We start from the raw sequence: 16,639 nt of genomic DNA on the forward strand, positions 1-16,639 counted from the left end.
GATGGAGGTGGAGAATATGTATCCAGAGAGTTTGACATGTACCTTGCTAAATATGGCATAAAAAGCCAGCTCACATGCAGTTATACACCTTAGCAGCACTGTATGACAGAGAGAGAATTGGGTACTTATGGAAGTTGCCAAGGCAATGCTTAATGAAAAGAATTTGCCAAATGCTTATTGGGCTGAAGTAGTGGTTACTGTAGTTTATGTGCTGAATCAAACACCTATAGCTGGGGTTCATGATTCGATTCCGTATGAGAAACTGTATGGGCACAAGCTCGACATCAATCACCTAAAAGTATTTGGCTGCATTGCCTACGTACATATGCCTGATGAAAAGAGGAAGAAGTTAGACCCGAAAGTTGTCAAAAGTGTTTTTCTTTGGCTATGCACAGGAGAGAAAGACTTAAAAATGCTATGATCCATCCACTCAGGAAACCCTAATCAGCAGGGATGTAGTTTTTGATGAGCTAGCCTCATGGTATGGTATTCCGAATGCAGTGGTCTCTGATGGACCAACCAGCCCTACTTATGTTGAAAATTATCATTCAACTAGTATGTCTATGCGTAGACCAACAGGTGATGGTTCATCTACTGTCAGTCCTTGGACAGGACGACTCTTCAATCGTGCTACTACATACACTGACACGGATATGTCAGTGAGGGGGAGATTGAATAAAGGCAAAGAAAAGAAGTTTGACGAAGTGATTGGCTTACTTACAACTGGATATGAGTCACCTGGCAGTGACAGTCTTGACAGTGAATTGGGTATACCATCAGTTATGACGCCTGGTGTAAGGCAAAGCAAGTATGTGCCACCTCATGAGAGGCAAGCCTAGAGTGCACCTCAGTAGAGGAGGTTTGAAAGGGTCAGAAAACCAGTTGATAGGCTGGCATATAGTGGGTATTTAGCCAGACATTATACATGTATGACTAAAGTCTTAGGCTACAGAGAGCTTACGAAGTTCAGTGAGGCAGTTACAGATGATAATTGGTGTGTTGCCATGGATGAGGAATACATAGCATTGACTGAAAATGAGACATGGGAATTGATCCGTCTGCTTGAAGGCAAAGTACCCATTGGCTGCAAATGGGTTTATAAAGTGAAATGCAAGTTAGATTGTTCGTTGGAAAATAATAAAACACGGCTTGTTGCAAAGGGATATGCATAGTAATACGACCTAGATTATGAGGAGACTTTCAACCCGGTTGCCAAGATGGCAATGGTGAGAACAGTCATTGCATTAGTGGCTTCTAAGGGCTGGAAGTTATGGCAGATGGATTTCAAACATGCATTCTTGAATAGTGACTTGCTTGAAGAGGTGTATATGGAGCAGCCTAAGGGTTATGTACACCCTGACTATCCGACATATGTGTGTAAGCTGAAAAAGGCCTTGTATGGGTTGAAATAGGCACCGAGAGCATGGAATGCTTGCATAATCACTTTTTTGCAGTAGCTTGGTTTTCAGATAGGTCATGTAGATCATAACTTGTTTACAAAGAAGACAAAGTATGGTTATGTTTTTCTGGCGGTTTATGTCTATGATTTGATAATCACTAGAGATGATGATCATGGGATTGCTGAAATTAAAGCAACGTCAGGCTGAATTCAAAGTCGAAGATCTTGGTGAGCTGAAGTACTTTCTTAGGATTGAGGTTGTGTCTACACCTTAAGGTATATGGTTGTTGCAAAAACAATATGCTCATGATATGTTATTGAAATATGGCATGATGGAGTGTAAAGCCTGTGAGAGTGCGCAGTGGAAGAAGAACACGAACACAGAGGAGAGGAGAGAGAAAGCAGAGAATGAAGGAAGAAAGTCTGCACTGATTGAGATGAATGCTGAATACACTGGAATGGACAGAACAGTCCCTGCACGCAGCCCGGAACGTCAGTGAGGGAACTAGGACAGACTGGAAGTAGAGGCAGCACCAATGCCGGAGACGGAGACGGAGGGAGCAGTGCTGTATCTGCAGAGAACAATGCTGGACTGACTGGGGGGGCTGCTATAAATAGCCCCTAGGCCAGCAAACTGGCCGACCAGCCAAACTGGCCGACCTGGCCAGATTTGGCCGACCAGCCAGATCTGGCCGACTATGGCCAGATCTGGCCGACTGCCCAGAAAAATGGGCAGTCAGCACAAAAACAGCCCAGTTTGGGCTGGAACAAAACCAGGACTGCATGCTGAACAGAAAATGTCCTGACAGAGCTCCTCTGTCTCCTGTCAGACTCTGACAGGAGCTCACAGAAGTGTTGGCAGAAGTATCCCCATTTGAAGCCTAAGGAGAAGGACTCGAATGTGAGAGTGCGCTGCGGAAGAGGAAATACGAACACGGAGGGAGAGAGAGAGAGAAAGCAGAAAATAAGGAAGAGAAATCTGCACTGACTGAAATGAATGCTGAATACACTGAAATGGACTGATCAGTCCCTGCACGCAGCCCAAAGCGCCAGTGAGGACACCGGATCAGGCTGATGATGACGGCAGCACCGAAAACGGAGGAAGATGACGGAGTCGGAGTGTGCACTTGCCAAAGAAGGAGGGAAGTTGATAATACAACTGACTGCCAAGTGGGAAATGGCTATAAATAGCCAAAAAACCCACAAACTGGCCGACCTGAAATTTGAGGCCATAAATATGTCCGACCAGCATTTAATGCTGGTAAAAATGCCAGGAATGCTCAGAAAAATCCCGGAAAGGGTGGACAATGTCCGGCAGGTGAGGCAGGCTGATGAATGCAGAAACTACCCCGGGAAATGCACATCTGAGTGCTCTAGAATGAGCTACCTCCTCCGTCAAAACAAGTGAGTGCTGCTTGCCCCTCAAGCAGCTAGGGCATAAAGTGTAAAGAGGAGGGAAATCAGGAAGGCCCTCCACCATCTTCCTCCTAGAAGCCCGGCGAAGTGAATCGAGGTTCAAATGACCATACCGAGCATGCCAAAGCAGCCCAAGCTCATGGGAAGTCTGCGCAGCCAAGGCTGTGAGCGTGTAAAGCCCACCCTCCTGAGTACCTGTCCAAAGAGCATCACCTGTTGAAGCATCCTCCACTGTGACTGCATCTTGTGTAAAAATGACTCGGGTACCTAGTTGAGTAAGACCATGCACAGATAATAGGTTAAAACCCAAATCAGGGACATAGAGAACTTTGGCGGAGGAAGACCGCCTGTCAGAAGACATAGGTAAAGTCCCCACGCCTCGAACAGGAACTGTAGAATTGTCACCAATGGTGACTGTACCCCCTCCGGAACGAAGATCCTGAAGCCAATCCTGACGGAAGGTCATGTGTGAAGATGCTCCACTGTCGACGAGCCAAGGCTTCTCCTGAGTGGTAGAAGCTAGGGCAGTGTCTTCCTCAACAAAGAGATGCACAAACGCAGATTCTGTTGTGGCTGGGGCCGCCTTCGAGTCCTTCTCCTTAGGCTTCAAATGGGGATACTTCTGCCAACACTTCTCCTCGGGATGAGTGCCCTTCCCACAATGGGGACACTTGGGCTTCTTCTCCTTCGCATCCTTCTTGACCTCCTCCTTCTTGTCCTTGGCCTTCTCCTTCTTTTGTTTCTTCTTCTTGCCGCCACCTGTGCCGGCCGTAAATGCCTTGATGGAGCCACTGGCTCCCACCTCTTTGAGTCGCTCGTCATGCTCCAAGACAAGCGGGGAAAGCTCCTCCCATAGGAGTGTCTCACGGGTCCTCGAAGTGATGAGGCTGGTGTAGAAGACATCATAACGGGGTGATGGCAGCTGAGTCAACAGAATCATCGCCATATCCTCAGACGATATCAAATGACCAAGAGAGGCTAGCTCGCCTCGCATATCCTCCATCTTCGTGATGTGCTTCTTCATGGAAGAAGAACCATCAAGACTGAGCATCCGCAACTTCTTCTCGAGGGAAATCTTGTGGGCAAATGTCTTGTGCTGATACAAAGACGCAAGCTTTGTCCATACTTCCGCCGCGGTCTTTAACCTGTGAACATGTACAAGAACAGAATCATGTAGACTCATAAAAAGAAAGGAACGGGCTCGTGAGTTGAGCCTATCCCATAAGGCTGCTTGGTCCATAGAGGTGCCATTGGACGAATCCACGGGGGGTCGGTCGATGGGCGAAGAAACAAGCTCCCAAAGTCAAAGGTATCAAGGATGCAAGCCACCTTATCCAACTTATCGTCCTTCGGAAAGGAAGGGAGAATTGGCACCTGTATAGAGGGAATCAAGGAAGGCATCCGCACATCTGATGCAGTCTTCAGTGAAGAAACCTTCGCAGTAGATGGAACCCTCTAAGATGCATGGACTGAAGAAGGACGAGTGCGAGGAGGTTCTTCCCGATGTCGCACTTCACGATAATCCCGCCTCCGCTCAGAGGAATGATGAGAGAGAAGCTCATCCTCTGAGTCTTCAAAGCCTGAAAACTGGTAAGACATCTTCCAATCTACAAAATACCAAAGAAAGTTGTGCCGCTGTCGAAATAGGACCCGCAATGTGGTCACCAACCACCAAGACGCAGGCAGAGAGTGCCTACAAACACCTGGATCTGCAAAACGCAAGAATACTGATGTCGAACACTAGAGAAGAGACCACCAGCACCAGGAAAACAGCCCAGACAGAGGTCGCCAGCAGGAAAGGAGCAGCCTGGGGTGGAGACGACCTGCAGAGCTGCAAAACGCAGCCTGTAGGGAGGTCGCCCAGCAGCAGTAGAGGCCGCCTGGCTGCAAACGCAGGGTTGCTGCGTCGCTGGATGATGTGGCAGCCCCTGCAGTCAGCGTGGACAGCAAATGCAGGCTGAACAGCCTCCTGATGCAGTCGCCTGGCTGGGATGGATCTGGTGGCAGCCGCCTGGCTGTTGTGGATCTGTTGGCAGCAGCAGTAAGGTATTTCTCTCCTGAAGGTCGTCCTCCGTGCTCTCAATCAGGCGATGATACCATGTGAGAGTGCGCAGTGGAAGAACACGAACACAGAGGAGAGGAGAGAGAAAGCAGAGAATGAAGGAAGAAAGTCTGCACTGACTGAGATGAATGCTGAATACACTGGAATGGACAGAACAGTCCCTGCACGCAGCCCGGAGCGTCAGTGAGGGAACCAGGACAGACTGGAAGTAGAGGCAGCACCAATGCCGGAGACGGAGACGGAGGGAGCAGTGCTGTACCTGCAGAGAACAATGCTGGACTGACTGGGGGGGCTGCTATAAATAGCCCCCAGGCCAGCAAACTGGCCGACCAGCCAAACTGGCCGACCTGGCCAGATTTGGCCGACCAGCCAGATCTGGCCGACTGCCCAGAAAAATGGGCAGTCAGCACAAAAACAGCCCAGTTTGGGCTGGAACAAAACCAGGACTGCATGCTGAACAGAAAATGTCCTGACAGAGCTCCTCTGTCTCCTGTCAGACTCTGACAAGAGCTCACAACCAGGAGATGACAGACTGAGACTAAAAAAGAGCAGGCTAACAAAGCCATGGAAACACCATTGCATCAAAATGTCAAACTTATAGTTGATGTTGGGACTGGAATCAAGAATGTCACTATGTACAGATAGATGGTGGGCAGCTTGATTTACCTTACTATTACCTGTTCTGACTTGAGTTATGTAGTGGGGCTGATTAGCCAGTTTTGTGCAGAAACCTCGTAAGCCATACTTAGATGCAGTCAGGAGGATTATGTGGTACGTGAAGGGTGCTACTGATTATGGGTTGCTTTATGAGTATGGGAAATCATTTGACTTGACAGGTTATACGGATACTGATTGGGTTGGTTGTGTCTATGACAGGAGGTCAATCAGTGGTTATACTTTCAGTTTGGGTAGCGCTATGATTAGCTGGAGTCGAAGAAGTAGCCCACTATTGCTTTACCTAGTACAGATGCAGAACACAAGGGTGCAGCCTTAGCGGCATGCGAAGCAGTTTGGCTTGTAAAGCTACTACATGATTTGGGTATCTAGTTATGTTGGGAATAAAGGGCCATCGCGCCTTTTATATGTGCACGGGTGTGAACACACCCTTAGCACATTGTACTTTCATACATATATCTATCTAAAACCTAAAGTGGAACACTCGTGATAGTATCGAAAAAAAAACGTGTTCACTCTCTACTCTGCTCACTCGCACTCTCTCTGTCTCCCTCATTGAGCGTAAGGTCTGTCTACCTCGATCTCCGTGCCTAATCGATTCCTTCAAACTGGTATCAGAGCGTAAGGTGCTGAGCGTGCTGAGCATGATCGTTAGTGAGGCTGAGGCAGTCGTGAGCTGTAGAAAGTGGACAGGCCATGGAGAGTGTGCACTTGGCCCCTAGCGCGGAGTGGCGGGAACTATAGCCGTGTGGCCCCTAGCGTGGAGTGACAGGCGACAACCAGTCGAGCAAGTCTGCAGTATCGCAGTGTGGCGGAACGGTAGATGCGTTGCCTTGAGGTGGCAGTGAGGCCACTTGTCATCGGGCGAGCACGACGGGACCGGTAGCACAGGCAAGGACAGGCCTGACGAGGTGCGCGACGCCAACGGGCAAGGATAGGCTTGATGAGCGCGCGATGGGAAGTACGTGAGACAGGTCTGACGGGTCAACGGACTTGTAATTCGAAACATCTTTTTTCAAGAAAAAGAAGAAGAAGGAAAATCCTTTTCTCAAACTTCTTCCTCTAACCGGGGTTCGCGTGTGCAAGCACAAAACATCAAATTTGTGCAATTTTGGCCTAGAAAGTTGGGGCTTTGCCAACTAGGTATTATGAGATACCTCAAAGGCACAAAGGAGTTGTGCATCTGCTTTGGGAAGCAGAAGGCATCTGTTGTTGGCTTTACGGATGTAGACTATACTGGTCATGTGGATTGTAGGAAGTCCACTTTTAGGTATGTGTTTACTTTCATAGGAGGAGCAGTCTCTTGGATCTCCAGACTACAAAAGTGTGTTGCATTGTCTACTACAGAGGCAGAGTATGTAGCTGCCATTGAGGCACGCAAGGAAGCTTTATGGCTTTCACGTTTAGTGGGAGAGCTTGGCATCACAGAGTTACCTGTTCTCCACTATGATAGTTAGAGTGCTATCATGCTAGCATGAAATCTTGTCTTTTATGCAAAGACAAAGCACATACAGGTAAAGTACCACTTCATTAGAGATGTACTTCACAGCAAGAGCATTGAGCTTGTCAAAGTGCATACATATGATAACCCTGCAGACCTTCTCATGAAGGGTCTCCTAGTAGAGCGGTTTGCTCATTGCCGACAGATGATGGGAGTTGGATAGATATATGTATTTAGGCTTTGTACATACCTAGACTTAGCTGATTCTTTTCTCCTCTTAAGGCACATTGCCTTTAGGTGGGAGATTGTTGGAAATAAAGACCTCATGTCTTTAAATGTGCTCGGGTGTGAACATACCCTTAGCACTTGTACTTACACATATATATCTATCTAAAAACCTAAAGTGATACACTCGTCATTGTACCTACAAACGCGCATACTCTCTACTTTGCTCTCTCTCACCTCTCTGTCTCTCGTTGCGCTTAAAGACTAACTGTCTCGATCTTCGTGCCTAACCCGTCAGTACAATTTCTCATGATAAAACTTTGTTTTTTCTCTCCCCTCATCATTCTCTCTCATTCTCCAACCATTTCATAGCCTTGCTTTGAAGATCTTAGCATTTGGACCCTTGGAAGCTAAAGAATTTTAGCTTTCTAATGATGAATCACATCTTTTGGAAGCATAGGGAATTTGTGGGCACTTTATTTGATGACATGAAGAATGAGGTCGAGCATTGCAAGCATTTGGCAATAGTATTAATGAGATGCGTATGTATTAGTTGTTGATTAATGACAATGAAAGTGAATCCTTTTTGCATGAGATTCACTTTTTGGGCCATACTGTATCGGCTGATGGCATTCGTATGGATTCTACTAAGATTAAGGCAATTCGTTCATGGCCATATCTTCGGAATATTCATGAGATCTGTAGTTTTATGGATCTTTGTTTGTACTACAAGAAGTATGTATGAAACTTTGCGGAAATTACTTCTCCATTGCATGCTTTGCAAAAGAAGAATGTGCCATTTAGATGGATAACAACGGAAATTTCAGCATCCAATGCATTAAAGGATACAATGACCTCAGATCTTGTACTTGTATTGCCTGATCTCAGGAAGTCATTTGTTGTGTAATGTGATGCATGTGGGAACAACATTGGTGTTGTTTAATGCAGGATGGCCATGTAATTCCTTACGAGAATCGTGTTCTCCATGGAGTAGAGAGGAATTTGCAGGGCTATGAGAAAGAGCTCTTGGTTGTAATCTACTTCTTGACTTCGAAGAAGTTATTTGAAAACCATATGCAGTGGGCAAACTTCTTGTCTATGTTTCACTTCTAGATTGCGCGTATATATGGCAAAAAGAATGTAGTGGCTGATCCACTATCTCATAAGCCTCAATTATCGACTGTCAACATGGTTTATCACACTTAGTTGGATGCCATGAAGGATCAGTATGCTGCCGATTCAGACTTTGAAAATGTATATAATCAGCTTTGCAATGGCCAATGGCATGACTACTTTGTATTTCGAGAGCGCTTTATGATGATGCATGAATGATTATGTGTCACAAAGCAGTCATGCCTCTCCTTATGCAGGTCATAAAGATCCATGTGTCATTTAGAGCCAAGGTGATGATCATTTTCTCCTTTTGAGAGTAGAAGGTTTAGAAGTTTCTTTCTCTAGAAAAGTGGCATCTAGTATCTAGAATAGGACATGTGTCATTTTGAAAAGACAAGGTCCATACACTCCTCATTTTTCAATAAAAACATATCGTTTTTCATCAAACACTTGTCATTTGTAGTCTCTATTTTTCACTTTCAAGCACCCAAGCCCCACACCTATATATTGGAGGTCTCTCTTTTAATTTTGAATATGCTCTCATGCCGAAATTTCAGCCACCTGCTTTGTACTCTCCTATCTATCACTTATCCAAGAAGCACTTTCTACTTAGCTTGATCTAGTCCAACCACTAAAGAAGAAAATTAGTTTGCTGTTTAGAGTATACAGAAATTAGGGTTTTCAAACCCTAATTTTCAGAATTGTAGCAAATCATCCCTTTGTATGTGATTCAGATAATTGGTGTTTGTGGTTTGTTTTAATAAATTCCTATAAAGGGGGAGGGGGCCAGTTTCCCTCTCAAAGTGGTGTTGATTCTCTCTCTCTCTCGCTCTCACATACACACTTATTTTTAATGTTATCTTTAGCTTACTAATGAGATGACATTAGCTATGGATGTACTTTGGATTTTGTCTCATAGACCACATTGGCCTTATGTAGATGTTAATATATATATTTTTCTTTTTTCTTTCTTTCTTTCTCTCTCTCTCTCTCTCCCTTCCCCCCCCTTTCAGTCTTTTGATTTTCATGGTGATAATTGATCAAGTTGATTAAGTTTGAAGTATTGCTATTCTCACATTTTTTCTCGCATTTACATTTGTATCAGTGCAAGGACTTCTTCTTCGCAAGAACTTTTCTGGGTGACAAGATTTTTGGGCCCAACTTTCTCACCATGTCAAGAGACGAAGAGGAGAATTTTGGTGAACAATTAGAAGGCTCCTGACACTCTATGTGTGTATGCTTCTTTGATTATGAAAAGATACAAAGATAGAAGGAGCTGGAAGTAGATCTAAAAGTTCAAGCTTTGATGGAGAGAAGAGTTAAAGCACGGGCTGAAGCGAAGGTCTTTGAAGATTTTCTTACCAACAAGGCTTTTGAGATGAATGGTATTACGGATGCGAAGATCTACCTTAGCATGAAAGGTATCAATTTTGTTGATACAACTAAGTCTATAAAAGGTAACACAATACCTAGGTATTATGGGTGCAAAGGCCTATCTCAACATGAAAGGTATCAATATTATAGATACAATAAAATCTATGAAAGGTAACACATTGCTATCATTTGAGGATCCACCTAATCGGTGACTTTAAAGACTCATCATACACAAGTTGTCTCCTCTTGTCCCAATAATTCTTCCATGGAGAAAGGCAAGGAGAAAGTTAAAGAACCCGCTATTTCCATGGTATTAGAATCTCCAGAGATGCTTTTAGCAAAGGAAAATAATGCTAAACAAGACTTCAAGCTTGGAGAGAAGCGTGTCAAGTTTGACATTTTCTATGATAAGAGAGATTCTCAAAAAGCTATGTCTTTTAGTGGACAATTTAATCTTGCTTTTGGTGGTGAAGATTATATAGAAAAATCAAAGATTAGGATGGTTAAAATGCACTTGAAGTGTGCTGCTTTAAATTGGTAGCTCAAAGTTGTAAGAAGGAAAGGAACCCAAGTCTTAGAAAGAGTTTAAGGAGCTATTCAACAAGAAGTTTCTACCTTAATCCTTTGAAACCAATGTGCAACAAGAATGGTATGTGTTGAAGCTAGTCAAGGAGACAATGTTGAGATATATATCAACAGGTTTGTAGTTATTTCTCTTAAATTTACATCTCAATGAAGTTCCTTCCAGCATGGAGATGAGCAAGTTCATCTGTGGACTATATCTGATGATACGAGCAACTATTAAGATGGCAAAGCTTGATACTTTGAAAGCAGCCCAAGATACGGTAGAAGTTGAAGGACTTCATATACCACGGATGCTTGGTAGAGCCTTCAAAAAAGAACGATAAAAGAAGAAGACCAATATGTTTGATCAAAAGAAGTCAGATAAACAAGAACCAAAGTATAATGATGGAGATATGTTATCTTTACCATCCAAAAAGAAGCTAACATATCAATAGTTAGCAAAATATATAAGAGAAGGGTGATATCTCGTGGACAAAAAGGACACATGATTAGCTAATCAATGTCCTAATAAAGCCAAGAAGGAAAACTAGTTCCAAAAGAAATCTCAACCAAACGCTATACCTAAAGAATCCTTAGAATAAGATGAAACTCCACCAAAGAAAAGAAAGCCTTTTGTGCCTTGGGGTAAGATTGCCAATCGGTTTGTTCTCATTCATTTTGATATAGGGGCTAGATATTATTATATCCATCCTTGGATTGTTGAAGCTCTACATCTACCAAAGGAAAGGTTTGGAATACCAAAAATGCCAGGTGTTGCTTTTCAAGGAATGAAGTCTCATGTTACTCCTTTTTTTGGAAAACTACGGATTGAGATAGGAGATTATGTAGATCATGAGAGTATTATCATGGGAAATCGTGGTCATTGTGATGTTATATTAGGGATACCCCTATAGAAAGAGTAGGTCGAGCCATTGATTGGAATCAAAACAAATTTAGATTTCCTTTTAAGGGTAAAAATATATATTTTAATGTGGGAGTGGAAAAAACTCTATTCCTATCTTATCCCATGTACAAATTTGTAAACCAATGAAAAAGCCTATTTCCTCGTACCTAATTTTTGTCAAAGAGTCTAGAATTGAAGAGTTCATCTCAGATATGAACAAGGAGTGAATGAGTTTCTTAAAGGAGTTTGAAGATTGTTTTGCAAACACTTTACCTCACGAGTTACTTCCAGAGAGGCTAGAAGATCATCACTAGGGTGGTTTCATATGTATAGTATGATATGTCCAATATGTGAAAATGTCTGGTATGGAGAACACAAAAAATTTAAGAATAAAATACGTTGTTTCGTATGTTCATTTAAAAAATGCATATAAACTATATATAAAATCAGCCTATACACATGTAAAATGTGTGACTTAAAGATAGATCATGAAGAGATCTAGGCATTGTGGAGAAGAATGAGGAGAAAGGAGAGAGAGAGAAAGAGGGATTTGGGAAAGGGAGGGGGAAGAGGGTGAGGGATAGGAAGAGGAGAGGAAGAGAAGGTGAAAAAGGATTAGGGAGAGGGAGAGGAATAGGGTTAGGAGGAAGAGAAGGTGAGGGAAAGGGAGAGAGACAATAGGGTGATTGAAGAAGATAGTGGCTTGAAAGTTGAGCTCAAGAGAAGGAGATTCATAAAGATGGAGGTTGATTGTTTTTGGTGAGATTGGGGGAGGGGGCTAGCCTTTTATAAGGGTTGAGGTGAGGAAGGAGGAGTATGAAAGAGGGAGGAGTGTGAAAGAAGAGAAGTGGGATGTGTAACAAGCCCAAATAAGGGGCAAATTTTCAAAAGATGCACAAACAGACATTTTAAACAATCTCTTTTTTTTGAAACAATTTGAATGCGGAAAAAACATAAGGTGTACCATACATGCACGGAATGCAACCCTGATCATCACATTGACCTTGTTATTGAGATCTCACCTCCAAATAGACCACCCTCTTGTGTGAGTTTAACGCAACAATAGGAGATTATGAAGCAAGTGAAGGAGCTCTTGGAGAAAGGTCTAATGAGACCTAGTTCCTCACCTTAGAGTGGCTACCGTCAGATAAGGATTGCTTCTTAAGATATTCATAAAACAACATTTAAGTCATTTTAAACAATCTTTTTTTTTGGGTATGAATGCACAAAAACTGTACGGTACCGTATGAAATTTACAAACACGGAATGCAACCGTGATCATCACATTGACCTTGTTATTGGTATCTCACCTCCAAATAGACCACCCTATCATGTGAGTCCAACACCACAATAGGAGATTATGAAGTAAGTGAAGGAGCTCTTGGAGAAAGGTTTAATGAGACCTAGTTCCTCACCTTAGAGTGGCTACCGTCAAATAAGGATTGCTTTTCAAGATATTCATAAAACAACATCAGGACAACGTTTGGTTTGTATTAGTTTCTTGTGCTAGCATTTGATCTCACCAACGCTCCCTTAGGAAGAACCTTTAATAGAATGTTCCCCTTTGTGGACATTCTCCCTCAAGGTTCCCCCATTCCTTGGCCCTTCCCAAGGTGTGGTACACGTTCCCCCATTCCCACATTCCTTGGCCCTTCTCAAGGTGTCCTACTACGATTCAATATGTTTGGGATTGTCTCTTTGATGGTGAGCTGGAGCTGGAGTATTGTCCAATGAAGGACAATGCTGCTGAGATGTTCATGAAGGCTCCTTTCTTTCCTTTGAGGCTTCATCATCTGGGTTTTTTGGCATTGTCACCACCGAGATATGACAGGGGGTGTTATTAGTCATGTTTATTGAATGTTCATGTCCTTCTTGTATGTTCATCTCGTAGTTGAGAGTGTAAGTTTGAGTCAATTGGGGAGATTTGGAGCTCTAGCACTCTTTCAGTCGTGTTTGTCTGTCTCTGCCCGTGTAGGCCTAGTACCATTTATCTCCAACATTATGGAGGTGTCTGGCTTTTTTAGTGTGGGCCCATGAGACATTTATTGCACTTGGCCATATTTCCTGTCTTCTTTTGATGAAGCTTTGCGATGGCTAATGCATTTAATGGATTTGATTGGAGTGCCAACTTTGATAATAATGGATAATACATGATGAATGTTTGACTGGTCCAATTGCAAATTCTGGTTGACAAGTATTCATAAATGCTAGTGGGTAAAAGTCCAACTAGTAAATGCCCTGAATTAAGTACAAAAATCCTTGGTTAATTAGGAGAGTGCTGCCGCATCAAAGGTGCACAAATCATTAAACCTTTTTATTATGTTAAAATTTTCTTGTATAGTCGTTAGATTTTTTGCCTTATAATATCATGTTTTGGTAACACTGGTTCTCTCCATTAACCTGTGGAAGGTGCACTTGTGTGTAACTTGGGGGTTCTTTTGTCCTGATTGGACAAGCAGGTCCTTTTCAAATGCGCAATCATCATTTGTGTTTTCCCACTTTTTCAGATTTGTTAGGGTGCTTTGCAGATCAGCGATAATATACAACATAGTTTATAAGTTATGATATTGTTAAGATACACTAAAAGTCAATGCAAGGTAGGTTACACTGAAATTATTCAAGTTTATATACCTTGAAATGTTGTGATGACTGTAATTTTTGCATATAGTTTGTGAATTTGGAGCTTGGCAAATGTTTTTAGTATCACTTATATACTAGTCTGAATGTCATTTTTCTAGATAGAAAATTATGACATTTTCCAACATGAAGTTGTTTTCTTGAAAAATTCTAGATAGAAAATTATGACATTTGACATTACAAAGTTGTTTTCTTGAGCAGTATTGAAGTAATGAACTTATCAAACTTTCTGCCTGGAATGAGACTCAGATCAGTGTGTCATTTCTATTGTATTTTGTAGAAGAATAAATCTTGGCCCCTTTTGATTAAAAATTTATAGGTAAGGATTATAGCAGATCAGTGCATGTGCCCTGGAGATTCAAACAGTGCAATTTTCCTCAACATGCAGTGACATCAATTCGCTGGTCAGGATGGATGAGATGGCAGCTGTCCTCAAGATTTGTAAGGTAACTTCAAATCAAAAGGAATTTCTATTTCACCAATCTGTATTTTGCTGTATACACTGAAAAAATTTAATGAAAAACAATCTCTTGCAGGGCAGCAACTACTGAAGACATTGAGGCTGAAAAGCAACTGATTGAAGAAGATGCTGTGCGTTCTCAGTTTTAAGATCAGTCTTACCTTGATTTGTGGGAAATCCACTGTAACAACAGATTGATAATGATAATATATGTTGCATCATTTTAATTCTGAATGTTTTTTCTACGTTATATATTACTGAGCCGTCTAATAAATTTGCTATTGGTCCAGTTTCTCTTGCAGAAATTGTCCAAATCTATGAATGATACAGTAAACTGTTATGAATGACCAAATAGAAAGGGTTTAATAGCAGTTTGCTGATGGAAATTTCAGAACTTCGAAGCCAAGAAACTTGCATTGACCATTGCGTTTCCTTACAGTGGTCTGGAAGTGTTTGAATTTTTTTACATTTGCGATGATTTGCACAGTGCGTTGGGATGTTACACAGAGTCTTGCACCCACTTATAGGATGAGCTTGGATATTGACATATAGTGCTCTTCAAGGCCAACTTGGTGCTCCACAGTCTAGTGGCCAGTCTACATGTGGGGTGACTCGTGCAAATTTCACTACCCAGTCTGCACCATCATATTTGTGTTGGAATGTTAGTTTCAGTTTGGGTTCATGCATTTGTGACATGATTACTTGCAAGCAAAATTTGCACCAGCTATCTGTCCAGACAGTGCCATGAGGACAAGAGATGGTGGCAGCCAACTCACCTCCAGCAGCTCATCATCCCTCCTGGAAAGCCCTCAATTTTCTCTGACATAGAAGAAAAATCCAAATTTGGATTTTGTTTAGTCAAGTGCCTGCTCAACATTTTAATGCAAGTGGGTAGTCAAAATGTGAGCACAGTTGGTCCATTGTTAGTCAAAAAACAGTGAGAACAGTTGGTGCATTGTTAGTCTTTAAAAAACATGAGCTGGAGTGGTAAAAAGTTGTTTGTTTGTTTTCTTTTCCTATGTTTGTGTTTACCTAATCATTTTCTGTATTAACATCCCTAGGGAAGATACAAAATAAGGAGAAAATGATGCTAGAATGAAACTTTTACAAACCAAAAACTTAATGATTCTAGAACCCGAACCTAAGCCTAGATATGCTGCAGTAACAGAGTCTGTCAGAGGGTCGGTTACCAAACCTTACCATAGCCATTTAGGTGAGAAATCTTTGGAAAATATCAATTCATGTTTCATCTTATTTTTTGAAGCCTAACTTGCAGGATTGTCTTAGTCAGTGTGAGCCAATGGGTAAGGTTGTTTACAGCCTTTCTTGATATATCTTCTGAAGGCATAACACCCTGCTGGTTATGAGTGTTATTTGTATGTATGTGAGAGGGACACTAGCAAAAATGGTCTATGTAAGTGACTTTAACCCCATGGTGTAAGATCTAAGTGCAAACCTTAAGAGGTTAGGATTAGCATATGAATAAGCTGGACATTACTCCAGCCCAGCAATTCATTCTGGTACTTGACTCCATCAAGCAGAAGCTGACCTATTGGAGCATAGTTCGCCTTTCTGTTGCGGGCATGGCCTTAGTGTTTGTCTTCATCATGTGTGGTATAGCTATGTTGCATGGTGCAAAATTTTCTATGGGCCGGTTCAGATGGGTCTAGGGACTCCTATGCCAAGGTGGCTTGGGCACGTATCATCGGGCATTGCTCCCCCGGGGGGGGGTTGCTAGGGATTATTGACCTAGAGTACCAGAGTTTGGCCTTATTGGGTAAGCTAATGGTACAGGGGCCTACACTGGGTGGCTAGATGTGGAAAGGCCTTGCAGGCATGGTAATGGTGAAATGCGTTTCGTTGGCATTGAAACACAAGACATCCGAAACACTTGAAATGTTTCTCCGAAACACAAAACACCCTTGGCAAAACAGCTGCTTGAAACATGATATTTAAATGGATTTTTTTTTCTCTTGCTTTCTTTAGGGTTTTTGCATACTTTGTATATAGGATACCATCTGAGAAAACATTATGTGTTCACATGAAAGGATTTGCATGGTATGAAAGTGTAAGTTTGAATTGATTGTTCATAAAGAAAACTATCCCGTATCTATTATTCAACCATTTCACTTGGCGTTTCACTTAGGACCTGCCCAAAGGTGAAATGTTTTTGAGTGAAACACTACATTTTAGAGCTGCACAATAGGCATTGAACAAAAGACAACATCATGGATATAGACTTTCTATTGGCACTTGTGGCATAGCTAACGGCCTTAGTGTGTGTCATATTTCCTTTGGCTTTTTGCCCATTAGGCTTTGGCTGTTGGGAGCTGGTTGGCTTAGATGCAACAAGATGGAGTTTGCAAGTG

At 42.4% G+C, this 16,639-nt stretch overlaps 1 protein-coding gene across 4 annotated transcripts in view; it reads left to right on the forward strand.

Annotated features, from left to right (window-relative positions):
* The window catches only part of RRF (ribosome recycling factor, chloroplast precursor), a 37,372-nt gene that overhangs the window by 15,474 nt on the left and 5,259 nt on the right, over positions 1-16,639 (forward strand). For 3 of the 4 annotated variants that reach the window (XM_087671722.1, XM_087671725.1, XM_087671723.1), the window contains exons 3-4: positions 14,130-14,256; positions 14,347-14,401. In XM_087671722.1, coding sequence (XP_087527848.1) covers positions 14,130-14,256; positions 14,347-14,401 — 182 coding nt within the window. The remainder of the gene's footprint in view (positions 1-14,129; positions 14,257-14,346; positions 14,402-16,639) is intronic. The other variant, XM_087671724.1, reaches the window with a different exon arrangement.

Source organism: Lygodium microphyllum, chromosome 29 (assembly GCF_053477565.2).
Source record: "Lygodium microphyllum isolate KBCC chromosome 29, Lygodium_microphyllum_v1.1.10, whole genome shotgun sequence".
Taxonomy (NCBI): domain Eukaryota; kingdom Viridiplantae; phylum Streptophyta; class Polypodiopsida; order Schizaeales; family Lygodiaceae; genus Lygodium; species Lygodium microphyllum.